Below are 14,478 nucleotides of genomic sequence, written 5' to 3' on the forward strand. Positions count from 1 at the left end.
AACCTCTCAGACACTTGTTCTGCCTTACCTCCCAAGCAGAGGTCAAGTTTTGCTCCTTCTGTAGTAGGCACATCCAAATATTGAATAATATTGAACACACTTCACAGTATGCCAGTCCCAGCTAATGTTTGAAAATTGCCTACCCTAACCCTATCATTCTTTTCTGAGATTTCCCTACATATTTCCTTCTCAATTTCCCACTGAATATTGGCGGGGCCCATAGTAAAATCCCAATAAGGTGATTATCTCTTTCTCAGTTCCACCCATGTAACTTCACTGGATGTTCTCCCAGAAATATCCACCCTAAGTAAAGCTGTAATGTTATCATTAACCAATCCTGTCTGGCCCCCATTTCTATCTTTTCTATAGCATCTACATCCTGGAACATCAATCCTGCCCCTCCCTAAGCCACGTTTCTCTAATAGCTATGATAATCTAGCCGCATGTTCGCAACCATGCCTTCAGTTTATCTGCCTTACCTGTCAGGCCTCTTGCATTGAAACAAATGTAGTAAACTACAAGGAAGTGAAGTCAGAAACCCTCGACTAATTTAAAAGGTGCCTGGAGATGCACCAGAATGACTGTAACCTTCAGGCCGACAGCCCAAATGCTGGACAGTAGGAAAAGGCTCATCTTTTGCCAGGCAAAGACCAAGTGTTGTAAACTTTCTCTGATTCTAACTAAAATCTTTAAGTTTAAATATGAAATTAAAATAGAAAACACCAGGAACACTCAGCAGGTCAGGCTGCAAGTCTCGAGATAAAAGCAAAGTAAGTTTTTCGGGTTGATGATCTTTCATCAGAACTGGAAAAAGTTGGTGATGTGAAATGTGATAAAGGTCATCTTCACCCATGATGGTAACTCTGTTCATCTCACAAATCTGCATGACCCGATGAGCAATTCAATTTTGTTTCTTTATTAAGGCTTACGAAAGTGTCCACTTCAATACAATTTTGTTTTAATTTTTGACACCTCAAAATTAGTTAATTTTCAGATATAATATGTATCATGAAAATCTCATTAACCATTTGGCTACTGTTGAAGCTTCAGGCTGCAAGTTTCTCTTTGATCCATTTTCCTAATGTAGATGACTGTAGAGAATACATTTACACCAAATAGACATCTCAGATGAACGGAAACATTTATTTCTAACTGTTATTAACAATGAACTTTCAAACAGACCACAGGATATGTAACAAATTTAGGTTTACTAGGCAAATAGCCTGGAATGAGTGGAACCAGTTCTGTGGAAGGCTCACCGGCTTCAAAACATTAACTGATTTTTTTCTTCACAGAGACTGCCAGACATGAGCCTTTCCAGCAACTTCTGTTTTTCTTCCTGTGATGAGTGGGTTGCCTTATGAGGAAAGGCTGGATAGGCTAGATCTGTATCCTCTGGAGGTTAACAAGAGTCAAGCGTTAGCCTGCCTGAAACATTTATCTTGAGGGATCTTGACTGGGTGGATATTGAAAGGATGTTTCCTCTTGTGGGAGAATCTAGAACTTGGATTCACTGTTGAAAAATAAAAGGTCATCTCCATTTAAGGGCCAAGGAAACATCTTTCCTCTCAGAGGGTTGAAAGTCATTGGAATTCCCTTACTCAAAAAGCACTGGGTGCAAAATCTTTAAATATTTTAAAGGCAGAGCGAGATAGATTGTTGATAGCCAAAGGGATTAAAGATTATCGGGGATATGCAGGATTGAAAAAATGAGGTTAAAATCAAAGATAGTAGGAACTGCCGATGCTGGAGAATCTGAGGTAACAAGGTGTAAAGCTGGATGAACACAGCAGGCCGAGCGGCTTCAGAGGCGCAGGAAAGTTTGACGCTTTGGGTCGAGACCCTGCTTCAGAAAGAAGAAAGGTTAAAATCAGCCATGATTTTAGAGAATGGCTGAGCAGGTGTGAGGGACTGTGTGGCCTACACATGTCTCTCATATGTGTGTTCATAACCAGCAATCTCATTACCAAGGAGATAGCAAGAACTGCAGATGCTAGAGTCAGACATTACACAGTGTGGAGCTGGAGGAGCACAGCAGGCCAGGCAGCATCAGAGGAGCAGGAAAGTTGACATTTCAGGTTGGGACCCTTCTTCGGAAATGGGGAGGTTGAAGGGAGCTCAGAAATAAATAGAGTGGAGGGGTGGGGCTGGTGAAGGTTTGTGGGATGGTGAGAGGTGAGTGCAGGTAGGCAGTGGTGAGAATTGGTCAGTGAGTTGGGGGGAGCGGATAGATGGACAAGTTGTGTCAAGTCAAGGAAGTGGGAATGAGAGGGAGGATTGGTTATGGGATGAGGCCGGGGATGGGGAGATTTTAAAATTGGTGAAATCCGTGTGGCCTCCTCTATGTCGGAGGCTTGGAGACGGTTTTGTAGAGTATCTGTGCTCTGTGCGCGACAAACGACAACACTTTCCAGTCGTCAACCATTTTAACTCCCCCTCCCATTCTCTGGGAAACATGTCCATCCTGGGCCTCCTCCAAAGACACCACATGCAAACTGGAGGAGCGGCACCTCATATTCTACCTCGGGAGCCTACAGCCCAATGGCCTAAACTTAGCATTCCCCAACTCGGCCTCATCCCATGTCCAACCATCCGTCTCATTACCCCGAACCAAATTTAGGCACATCACTGTCTCTTGGGGATATCTGAACATGTTGCTTGGGGAAGAGGTCCTACTGACATCTTAGGAATTCCATTTCCCTTTTCTCTACTTACTCCCTGGCCATGTCAGGCATGATGTCGACAATTAAATTCCCACACTATGATAGTTCTGCTATTTCTCATCATCTCTTTATTCAGATTTCAGATTTCCCTATACTTCCTCTCCACAATTTAGAGGTCTGTGAATGAACATCTCTGATGTCCAGCCTTATTAATTCTACATATATTCCTCTTCCTGTCTGCATCGCCCCTCTCATATCAACATCATATTATTTATAAACGTCCCATCAATATTGTTATTCGACCTCGTTTTTACGTTCTCTCCTTCCCTGCTGAACGTGAAAATTTGCAACTTAGCTTTTTAATGATGCTACTTTCTGTAGTTGACCTGCTAATGGTGTTAAAGGCTGAATATGACCAAGAGTTTCCATTTGTTTCAACATCTGGGTGCATCCTGTGCTTAAAATTGCTCCTGTTTTCAGAAGTGTTTTTTTTTGGCCCAAGTTTCCGTTCAAAACTTATTTACATATCGTAAAATCTGCCATGAACCAGCATGGTTTGACGGTATTTTAGAGTTTATCTATCTCTTAAAAGAAAATTTACGTTGAATGTATATTCCTTGGTATATACGCCGATACCTAGTGCAGTTTTATTAATATAGCTGAAAATAAATATAAAACGAACATAGAAACATTTCATGTCTGAGCATCTAATCCATGAGTTCCAATTAGTAACATGATGTTAAATGATGCACTTTATACAGCTATTCACAATCATTTGGGCTTTACACTGATGAACAGTCGCCGGGCTTTAAAAATATTAAAACATAGCTTTCAACAGCTGGCCTTTTGGCTGAAAAGAGGAATAATTTGAAGAGTCTTCTCAAATTTTATTTATGGGCCCAATTAGCAAGAAACGCCCTGCAGTGTCTCAGTCCATCTGGCCAGCTTCTGGTGCAATGTTTTCAGTGACCCTGGATCAGTGCAAAAATGAAGATACAATGGCTGACCTGGTGTCCTCTGTTAGTGGCTCACTGCTAGGAATTAATGCAAAAGTATGCACTGGGTTCAGAATATTCATCCGTAACATACAGCAAGTGAGTGTGAGAAAACGAAGGAATAATCTTACCTCATTTATTTGCAATATTAATTTGTTCTGTAGAAGGGTCATTCAGCCCAAAATGTTAATTCTGTTTCTCTGTGCACGGATGCAGCCAAACCTGCTGAGCTGTTCCTGCAATTTCTGCTTATGTTGTTAATTTGCAGTCCACTTGCAACAGCTCTATACAATACCCCACACACTAGGGACTACGTTCCTCTTGCTTAATTTTACTCTGATGCGTTTCTAAAATGATGGAACACGAACTCGGAATTGAAACTGGGGAATAAATTGCACTGGAAATATAGGAAACCATAGGGAACATAGGTGTACGATGGGATGTATGGTAAAGCAAAATCAGCTTTTAAAGGAGGGTCTTGGATGATCAAAATTAAAATACAACTCTTTTAGAAAAACTGCCAAGTGCCCACTGTACAGCAAGCCTGCTGTGCCTCTGCCGGTGTTATGGCCTCAGCACCTCTGATGCCAGGTCCAGTGCCCACCAGTCCCCATAAAAGTGGGGGCTGCATCAACAAAAATAAATCACTCAAAGTGCCAATACATGATGCCAGGTGGTTGACCTTGCTTTATCTACTGAGGTCTGCTTATAGCTGAGGAAATATGATTAGTGCCCATGCTGGGCTAAACGCACAGAACTTGCACGATAATATTCAATACTTGTATCGGGGAATCTGACAGGTCGGTGCAGAAAGGTCATTCCTCTTTGTGGGAGAGTCTAGGACCAGAGGGATGATGAGGAATTTCTCCTCCCTGAAGGAATGTGTGGAATTCTTTACCATAGAGGGCTATTGAGGCTGTCTCATTGATGAGATAAATTTTTAATCAATAAGGGAATCAAGGGTTAAGGGGAGAAAGGCAGGAGAGTGAAGTTGACGGTTATCTGATCAGCCATGATCTCATTGAATGGCTAAGTGGTTAGAATAGGTCAAACGGGCTAATTATGTTCCCACGTCTCAGGGAGCAATCATGTCCATGGTTCTTTTTTCTTTATTCATGGGATGAGGGCATCCCTGGCTAGGCAGCATTTATTGTCCATTCCTAATTGCCCAGAGGGCAGTTAAGAGTCAACCGCATTGCTGTGGGTCTGGAGTCACATGCAGGTCAGACCAGGTAAGGATGGCAGTTTCCTTCCCTAAAGGACATTAGTGAACCAGATGGATTTTCCTGACAATCAACAGCAGATTCATGGTCATCATTAGATTCTTAATTCCAGATATTTATTGAGTTCAAATTCCATCATCTGCCGTGGCAGGATTCGAATGCTGGTCCCCTGAACATTGTCAAGGTCTCTGGATTAACAGTCCAGCGATAATACCAGTGGGCCATTGCCCCCCTGTATTGCGTTTAAACCCATCTAAGTGTGTCGTACATGGCAGGGGCACTGGGACGCAGGTGGCATATCAGGTATTTCTACAGCATTCCATGAATTGACATACCATGAATTTATACAGCATGGAAATAGACCCTTCAGTCCAACTCGTGCATGCTGACCAGATATCCTAAACCTCAAATACAGAAAGGGATGACTGTGTGTGTGTGTGTGTGTGTGTGTGTGTGTGTGTGTGTGTGTGTGTGTGTGTGTGTGTGTGTGCAGGTTGCCACGAAAGTACCAGGATCCTTCTGACCATAACAGCTTGTTTTCAGCTACTCTCAGCTTTGGTATGTTCAGGCTACCTACCACAGGGGATAAAGAATAAAGGAGCTCCTAGTGTAGAACATGAGAACATTAAAAAATGGAACTCATGCAGTTCCTCAGGTCTGCTACCATTCAAAAAGGTAATGATCGACCTTCTGCATTGATAGGACAGGCAATGAGGTGGAGATGTAACATTGTGGTAATATCAGTGCCTTAGTAATCCAGAGGCCTAGCCTAATTCCTTGGGAGGTGTAGGTTCGAATCCCTCCGGCAGCTACTAGAATTAAATTCAATTAATGATAAATCAGCAACATAAAGCTAACCATTGTAAATGGTGATCAATGACAGTTTTAGTTGTCAAAAATGAACCTGGTTCACTATTATGTTTTAAGGAAAGAAACTGGTGGTCATTATCTGGTCTGGCCTACATGCGAATCCAAACTCACAATAATGCAGGTACCAGTTCCAACAAAGAGTCACACTGCACTCAAAATGTCAACTCTGTTCCTGTTTCCATAGATACTGCCAGACCTGCTGAGCTCCTCCAGCGTTATCCAGAGATAGTAGGAACTGCCCATGCTGGGGAACCTGAGATAACAAGGTGTCGAGCTGGATGAAAGCAGCAGGCCAAGCAATATCAGAGGAGCAGGAAAGCTGACGTTTCGGGTCTAGACCCAGCATTACCCACGTTTGTTTCAAACTTCCAACAGCTGCAGTATTTTGGTTTTATCCAGAAGTCACACTGTGCATTCAAGTGATTATTTTAAATTAGTTTTTAATGTCGCTATTAGTGCAATTAAGATTGTCCAGCAAATGACTCTTAAAAGCCACGTGACCTAAGATTAATTGAGAACAGGCAACAAAGACTGGCATGCCTATCAAAACGTAAAATAAAACACTTTCCCTCCAATTCCCATATCTCTTGATTCCCTGAGTCCAATTAAAAGGCTATCCATCTTCCTGACTCCACCCTCTCAATCACGGGGACAATGAATGAGGTTGTCAGTGGTCCCACTCCAAACAAGGGTCCAAGTGAATGTTGGATTTTCTTTCCCATTCTAAACCCATTTTCCAGATTTATCCCCACAATCCCTCTGTCCCAAAGGCCAACGAGTTTACTGAGCTGGAACCATTAAACCCTGCTTTGAAATTCTGAAATGGCTCATGTAACAATTGATTTAAATGTGGAAATGCACCATGGTAACCGATGAATTACCTCTGCAAGAATTCTAACTGAGAAATATCAAATAACAGAATAATGTAATAAAGTCTGTCAAAGGCACCTGATTTAAAGTGGTTTGTGTGTGTGTGTGGCAGTGGTGAATTATAAAGTGATCAGCTGCAGAATAAGTTTGTTACCTTAGGAATTCAGTGGCAGAAGAATGATCAGATTATTCCAAGGTTGATGTGGTAGACAACGACATCAATCAGGTTCTCATTTTTTGGTGATTTCCGCTGGCATTTCAACTCTTCTTGCTCTTTCCTGAGTTGACTATTTTCCTTTTACTCTTTTGTTTGGAATGAGTGGGGTGCCTGTGTCACTTTTAGCAAGTGAAATTGAGTGCATTAAAGTGATCATTTTAAATTAGTTTTTAATGTAGCGATTGGCGCCATCAGGATTGTTCAGCAATGGTTGACCAAAAGAAGTATGTTCATCAAGCCTCCTGATTTGGCTGAATTACCTGCGAATTTGGGGAGCTTATGTTTCTCATTTTCACCTGTAGAACAAATTACTGTCATCATTTGAATTTTTTTTATTCTTGCCTTTGTCCTGATGAGTATTAGACAAAAAAACTTCAGTAACATGTCTCCTGCTTCAGCAATATTCATATAAAGAGAGTTGAAACCTCTGTATACTACACAATCATAAGCTTCTGTCTTGTAACCGAAAATTGAGCTCCCTCTCCCAAATGCCTTGTGATTTAAAATTCTCAACTTGGTTTCAAACCCATTCCTGGCCCTACCCTTTCTACTTTCTGTAACCAACTCCAACCTTCCAAATATCTGCATAGTTCCTGTGGCCTCTTCACTTCCCTTATTATTTCATCACTGACAGACATTCCTTAACCTGCCCAGTTCCTAAACACTTTTTTTGGCCATCTGTCTTTCCTCTTTTTTGATGCTCTATCAGCCTTGTGTTTGCTGACTTACATTGCCTGCTGGTCAAGCAATATCTTGATTTTAAATTTCTCATCCAGTGTTTTCAAATCCTCACCCCTCCCTATCGCTGCGATCTCCTCCAATCCCACAACTCTCCGAGATCTCTGTATTTCCCTAATTCTGGTCTCTTGCACATTCCTAAGTTTAACTGCTAAACCCATTTTCCAGATTTACCCCCACAATCCCTCTGTCCCAAAGACCAACGAGTTTATTGAGCTAGAACCATGAAACCCTGCTTTGAAATTCTGAAATGACTCATGTAACAATCGGTTTAAATGTGGAAATGTGCCATGGTAACCGGTGAATTGCCTCTGCAAGAATCCTAACTGAGAAATATCAAATAACAGAATAATGTAATGAAGTCTGTCAAAGGCTTTGGGCCCAAGGTCTGGAATTCTCTCCTGAAACTTCTCCACCCCAATTTCTTTTTTTAAGATTTCTTAAAAATTTCTCTCATTTGGCCAAGTTTTAAAGTCATCTGATCTAAATATCTTGTACACTGTGGCAAATGCTATTTTATAATGTTCCTGTGAAGTGCCTGAGGCATTTAATTATATTAAAAGTGCTGTGCTCCCGAAATCATGCCTCTTTGTCAAAGCCTTTGGTCTACCCGTCCTCATATGTCCTTATGTAGCATGGTGTCAAATTTTGCTTGGTCATTGCTGCTGCTGGAAATGCTATTTGGGTGCTATATCATTGGACCTACCTCATCAGTAACTTGCAATCAGACAACAGCACCATCTATTGGCAGTACCCACCCATTGCAGAACACAAGAGTGTTCCAAAGCCATTATGTGTGGAAGAACAAATAAGCCTGTAAGGGTGGGCCAGAAGGGGGTCATTAAGAGAGAGCCGAAAGGAAAATTTGCAAGGAGCCATGGGTATTCCAATCATTTCACTAGAGCCTTTTGGAGGAGACAATCATGTAGTTTGAGATGACATGCAAAGGAGGGAAGTGAGGATGGAAGGAAGGAGTTAAATGATATTCAAACAACATGACTTTTGAAATTCCTACTGCGGTTGGAAATGTCTTGCATCGCATGATACTCCGTGACCTTACACATTCTTGTGTACACAACTTTTCACTCATTAAGCAACGACTCTCCTGCATGCCTGGAACGACACACGCCTGTGGGATTTGCATGTGGTTCACAAGCTAACGTCTCTCTAGGACAGGTGAATAAAACCCTAGGCAGCTGAAAACATGGTTACCAATGTTGCAGCAATGAAGACCGGGGCTCAAATTCATTGAATGCAGAGATCTCTGAGGATCTACAGCCTGGGGAGGGGGGTGGTGATTGCAGAGATAATCCCCTCAACAAACTGAATTTAAACACTCAAAAAAAGAGACATTTCATCTCATACAAAAAAACCACATTCAAAACGGAAACAACAATTTATACCAGGAGAGGAGGCTGCTGATTGCCAACCGCAATCCAACCACTGAGATGCAGAAGGAACAGCTAACTGTCAATCCTTGTTAACTGAGATATGGAGGTAAGAGATCATGATGGGATTTGAAAAAGGAGCCAGTGTAGGTGACTGAGCATATGGTGAGGAATGACAGAGCTCGGCACAAGTTACAGTATAAACAACAGGGTATCAGACATTGCATGTTTACCAAGGGTGGAGTTTTTACCTTTATTACATTCATGGGATATGAAGTGGCCCATCCCAGTCGCCTTTGAGAAGTTTATAACTAGGGAGCAACTAGAATTTGCAAGTCAGGATAAATGAAACAATGCCAAATTTCCAAATCGGTCCTGATGAACGTAAAACAAACAGTTTCATTTTAACCGCAATGCACACGTCCTACAATAGCAAACAACTATTTAAAAGACATTAAATGGATTTCCCTGCATGAAAACATGGACACCAGAAACAGGAGTCAATTCTAGCCAGAGCTCTGTCTTTATTTCAAAGTCACCATTTTGTTCACCTCTAGAACTTTTAAGGACAGTTATTGTGTCAAATGCCTGCAATTTATTACAACAAACCTGCACACAGACACTACAAGCTTACACAACTAGCTTTGGTGCCTGTAGTTTTTAAACTTCTGAAAATTACTTTTCAAGCTAGTGCCTTAGCCGTATGAAAAACAAACACAAAAGAGAAGCCACACAGGAGATGATGAATCCAGACACTAATCACATGGGGTGTGGGCTTGACTTGCAGCCGGTGCAGTTGTGATTTTACAGTAAGCAGTAAACAAGACAATGACAACAAACAAAACCAACCTCATTATCTTTAACATAGAAAGCCGGGGATGGTGCAGGGGGAAGCAGAGGGGAAAATAAAACAAAGTTACTATTTAAACGGGCTTTCGCAATTGGGAGGGAATACATAGGGCTAAGGGAAAAACCCAAGAATAGTCCAAAATCATTCCTGTCAGCAGTATCCCACCATGACACCAAACAGAGTCCAGGCTGTATTCGTAAGCTTTGCTGAGTTAACACAGGGAGCTGCACCAAACAAACGGGCAGAAATAAGCAAGGTACTGTGAGGGACTCATTCACAGTTTTATATATATAGCTCTAAATGTGGAGATGGGTTTGCAATCTGCTACATTCCTATTAGCTGCCTGACCCGCTAATGCTGAGTAAACTATAGGGTGTTACTTGTTGGAGCTTCTAAATTTGTACCTGCGATGACTGATAATAACTTGGATGCTGAAGTGCATTAGTGGCATTTCTAGTTACCACTTTGCAACAAAGAGATCTCCATGAACAGAATGAGATGGGCAGCCAATTAATCTGCCATATCTATTGGTGTTGCCTGCAAGGGGTGGGGGGGGGGGCAGGAACATCAGAATATTGCCAATGGCGTCTTTAATAACCTTGACAGGACCCACGCCTCTTCACAATGTTGAAGTTGCTTGGGATTCTGCACTGCATTGTCATTTTAGGTTACAGAGTCAAACATGGCTCAGAATCCAAATTCATAAGCTTCCGGGCTAGAATGGTTGGGTAACGTTGTCACAGTCTTGCCATACCAAAGGGCTGCTCTCTCATTAGACAGAGAGACAATTGGTGGTACTTAACCTGAGGGTTACCAATTTCTGTTGAGGGGAGATATTGAGGAGAGTTCTCATCCAGTGTATTGCGAACCAGCCATCCATTCAAATGAGCTAACTGACATGCAGGTGAAGAACCTGCAGAAAAGCTAGAAAAATAATCTCAACTAAATAACAATGTCTAACGGCAGAGTTAAAAACACAAAGGCTTTTTGTTGAACCTTAAAAAAAAATGCTGTAGATACTCAGCAGGTCTGGCAGCTGTGGAGAGAGAACGAACAAATATTTTCAAGGTCCACAAACTGTTTGGGCACAGGGTCCGAGATAACAAAGTGTGGAGCTGGATGAACACAGCAGCATCCTAGGAGCATAAAAGCTGACACTTCGGGTCTAGACCCTTCTCCTCCCCCATTTCTGAAGAAGGGTCTAGACCCCAAAGGTCAGCCTTCCTGGTCTTTTGATGCTGCTTGACCTGCTGTGTTCATCCAGCCCCACACCGTGTTATCTCAGCTTCTCCAGCATCTGCAGTTCCCATTATCTCTGGACACAGGGTCATTGCTTTTAATTGTTAACTCGTCCCTCTCGCTGCAGATGCGATCTGACCTGGTCCCATCGCGTTTTGTTTTTATTTTCAGACGTCCAGCCCCCTGCGCATCTGTCGTAACTTGGTTTCTATCCGTTGCTCCTGACCAGGAATGGGCGTGGGTCAGCTGGGAAGTGCGGGTGTGGGGGTGGGAAATGGAGGAAACCTCTGGCAATGCCCCTTTAAATCCAGGGAAGACGCGAACGGCTTCTTCGGTTAACCACACAGGGAATTCGGGGATGTAACACGCTGTATTCGGTACCACTGGTTAAAACATGAATATTCCAAAGAAATGAAATCAACTGCAGTGTGAGAGCAAACACTGAGTCAGGCATGCACTATAAAGACACGACTGTAAAAGGAAACTGGGTCTCTGTGGCTGGGCTTTCACTCGAGGCTGCGACTCAGCCAAATTGACGACCTCTTGAATCGGAGGGGAAAGAAACGAAACGACGTAATAAGTTAACGGCTCAAGTTGCTGCTTCAACAGGAAACCTCCAGGGTCGGGGACCTGCCTTGGACTGGGTCACTGCTCCCCGTGGCATCGGCCTGGCTGTTGGCAGGCAGCTGGCTGCGGGCGGCCTCTCCGGATCCCACGCTGGAGGTAGAGGTGGTGCGAGCCCGGGATAGCCTGGTCATGCTGACTGCTGGCACTAGGGTGGGCACGGGGAGGGGGAGAAAAAAAATATACACACACACACACACACAAATACAAAAAAGTTTGGTAGTCAGCTCTTTTAACTGGTTTTGTTTACAAGCCTGCTGGATTATTGTTTCCTGGGGAGAACGTATGAAGGGCGGGGGGAACCATTTACTGGGTTGGAAAATGCTAGTAAAATCGCCAGGAATGGATCTGTCTACTCGCATCTCTGCTCTGAAACTAAATTGCCCTATTAATCAGAAGCACGTCTCCTTCCTGCCTTACATTCCACCGGCCTATCTTTCCTCTGTAGCACAGCGGAAGACACTCCGAAACAAAGTGTGTGCGCATTTTTCGATGTTGTCCCCTACCAGTTGGACTGGAACAGCTGCTCTGCTCACCAACTTGGTGAAAAACTGTTTTCTTTTTGAGTGCTGACCCTCCCCACCCCCATCCAATCTCTTCCTTGCCCCACTATCGGATCCACCATGCAGTTCCCAGTTGGACAACTCAGTCAGCGTTTGGAATCCTGACTGACTTATCCCTCCTCTAGATCACTGACTGCAGCATCATTGGACATTGTCCAGCTCCACCCAGGAACTGGCCAACCTTGCTCGGTGAACAGCTGCAGGCTTCCATGCCCTGTGAGGCCCAGTAGCAAAACACACGGGGCTATGAACAAATATAACAGCCAATGATTTCAATAATTTTTAAATGGTGTTCCCTAGTCTTGCCCCCTTCCACATCTGCAACCACCCTTCTCAACTTCTCACCCTTCTCTGACTTCTCAACTACTGTGTTTCTCCCACTTGCTTCACCTCACTGTTGGTGACTTTTTCTTCGACCACGTAGAATTCAAGGTCTAGCAAATCGACCCTCCCCGTTGTGTCCTTCAAGATGCTGTTTAACAGCTCTTTGTCTAAGCATTTGGTTATGAATGTCAAATGGGGTTTTAATTCTTCTAGTTGTATGATATTGCTCTTAAACACAGACGTTTTCCTACGCTAGAAACGCCCAGCAGATTAATTTGTCATTAATTTTAAACTTCTACAACATTTTCCTCTTGACAGATGCTCACAGACCTTCCCAATGTTTGCCACTTCCATTTTGTAACAATGTCTGGTCCTTTCAATCCGAAGACCAGAGCTACTGCACTGCCAGCCAACGCTGCCCTTGCTCAGATCAACTAAAACAGACTGTGGATCAAAGAATAGCCCAGACAATACTCCGAGGTGCTGTTGGCTGCTTTAAAAACAAAAATACATACGCATCAATTTCCCGCATCTCGCACGGGTTTCTCCAGGAAACTTCCACTAGTAAACTTGCAACGCCTCCACGGCAAGAGGTCTCAATGCTACTGCACACCAAAAGCCCCACTGCATCATTGGATGGACTCTGCTGCTGTTGCTCGGGTCAGCACAGGTCCTAATGATGCACTGCGTCAACAAAGGATGTCAACCTTGCAATGAGGGTCGGGTTTGGGCAAACAGACCAGAAATGGCACCAGAAATGGCTTTGCTTGAGGAAAGGAAGGGTGCACTAAACGGTGCCCCCTGGAGAGGTTATGTTTTCGCCTCAGGCTTTTCCCATCACAAACAAAATAAAAATTGCGCACGGTTACACGGCAAATCCGGACCTAAAACACTCTGCTCCCCGTTTTTCCCATCTGTTCATCAAGCTTCTGGTCGCTTCATCCCTCCCTCCCATTCCATACGCTCTCTCACAAGGTGCATCTCAACAAGCCCCACAGAGCTGCAGGCCAATAGCACACAGCAGCCCGTGGCTAGTTCTGGGTTAGCCTCGCGAGATGGGCAAAGAGGGAGGGTGAAATTAGTTCAACACAATACGTATCTAAGAATCCTAGCTGACAGACTGAGAAAATCCTGCCTTTATATAGCACCTTTCACATTAAAAGTAAAGCATTTTGGAAGAATCTGATATTGAGAATGCCAATGTAGCAGCTAGTGTTGTACAGAGCAAAGCAGTGATGAGGTAGATGCCTAGTGACTCAGTTTAGTGATGACTAGAACATAGAACAGTACAGCACAGAACAGGCCCTTCAGCCCACAATGTTGCGCCGACCATTGATCCTCATGTATGCACCCTCAAATTTCTGTGAACATATACATGTCCAGCAGTCTCTTAAATGACCCCAATGACCTTGCTTCCACAACTGCTGCTGGCAACGCATTCCATGCTCTCACAACTCTCTGCGTAAAGAACCTGCCTCGGACATCCCCTCTATACTTTCCACCAACCAGCTTAAAACTATGACCCCTCGTGCTAGCCATTTCTGCCCTGGGAAATAGTCTCTGGCTATCAACTCTATCTATGCCTCTCATTATCTTGTATACCTCAATTAGGTCCCCTCTCCTCCTCCTTTTCTCCAATGAAAAGAGACCGAGCTCAGTCAACCTCTCTTCATAAGATAAGCCCTCCAGTCCAGGCAGCATCCTGGTAAACCTCCTCTGAACCCTCTCCAAAGCATCCACATCTTTCCTATAATAGGGCACCCAGAACTGGACGCAGTATTCCAAGTGCGGTCTAACCAAAGTTTTATAGAGCTGCAACAAGATCTCACGACTCTTAAACTCAATCCCCCTGTTAATGAAAGCCAAAACACCATATGCTTTCTTAACAACCCTGTCCACTTGGGTGGCCATTTT

At 43.5% G+C, this 14,478-nt stretch overlaps 1 protein-coding gene across 3 annotated transcripts in view; it reads right to left on the reverse strand.

Moving 5' to 3' along the window:
• Window positions 1-949: 949 nt before the first annotated feature.
• The window catches only part of LOC125461262 (protein NDRG3-like), a 129,732-nt gene continuing 116,203 nt past the window's right edge, over window positions 950-14,478 (reverse strand). For 2 of the 3 annotated variants that reach the window (XM_048549813.2, XM_048549814.2), the window contains one exon: window positions 9,465-11,825. In XM_048549813.2, coding sequence (XP_048405770.1) covers window positions 11,656-11,825 — 170 coding nt within the window. In that variant the 3' untranslated portion in view covers window positions 9,465-11,655. Of the gene's footprint in view, window positions 1,514-9,464; window positions 11,826-14,478 lie in introns of those variants that run through there. The other variant, XM_059652743.1, reaches the window with a different exon arrangement.

The sequence above is a fragment of the Stegostoma tigrinum genome, chromosome 19, assembly GCF_030684315.1.
Source record: "Stegostoma tigrinum isolate sSteTig4 chromosome 19, sSteTig4.hap1, whole genome shotgun sequence".
Lineage (NCBI taxonomy): Eukaryota > Metazoa > Chordata > Chondrichthyes > Orectolobiformes > Stegostomatidae > Stegostoma > Stegostoma tigrinum.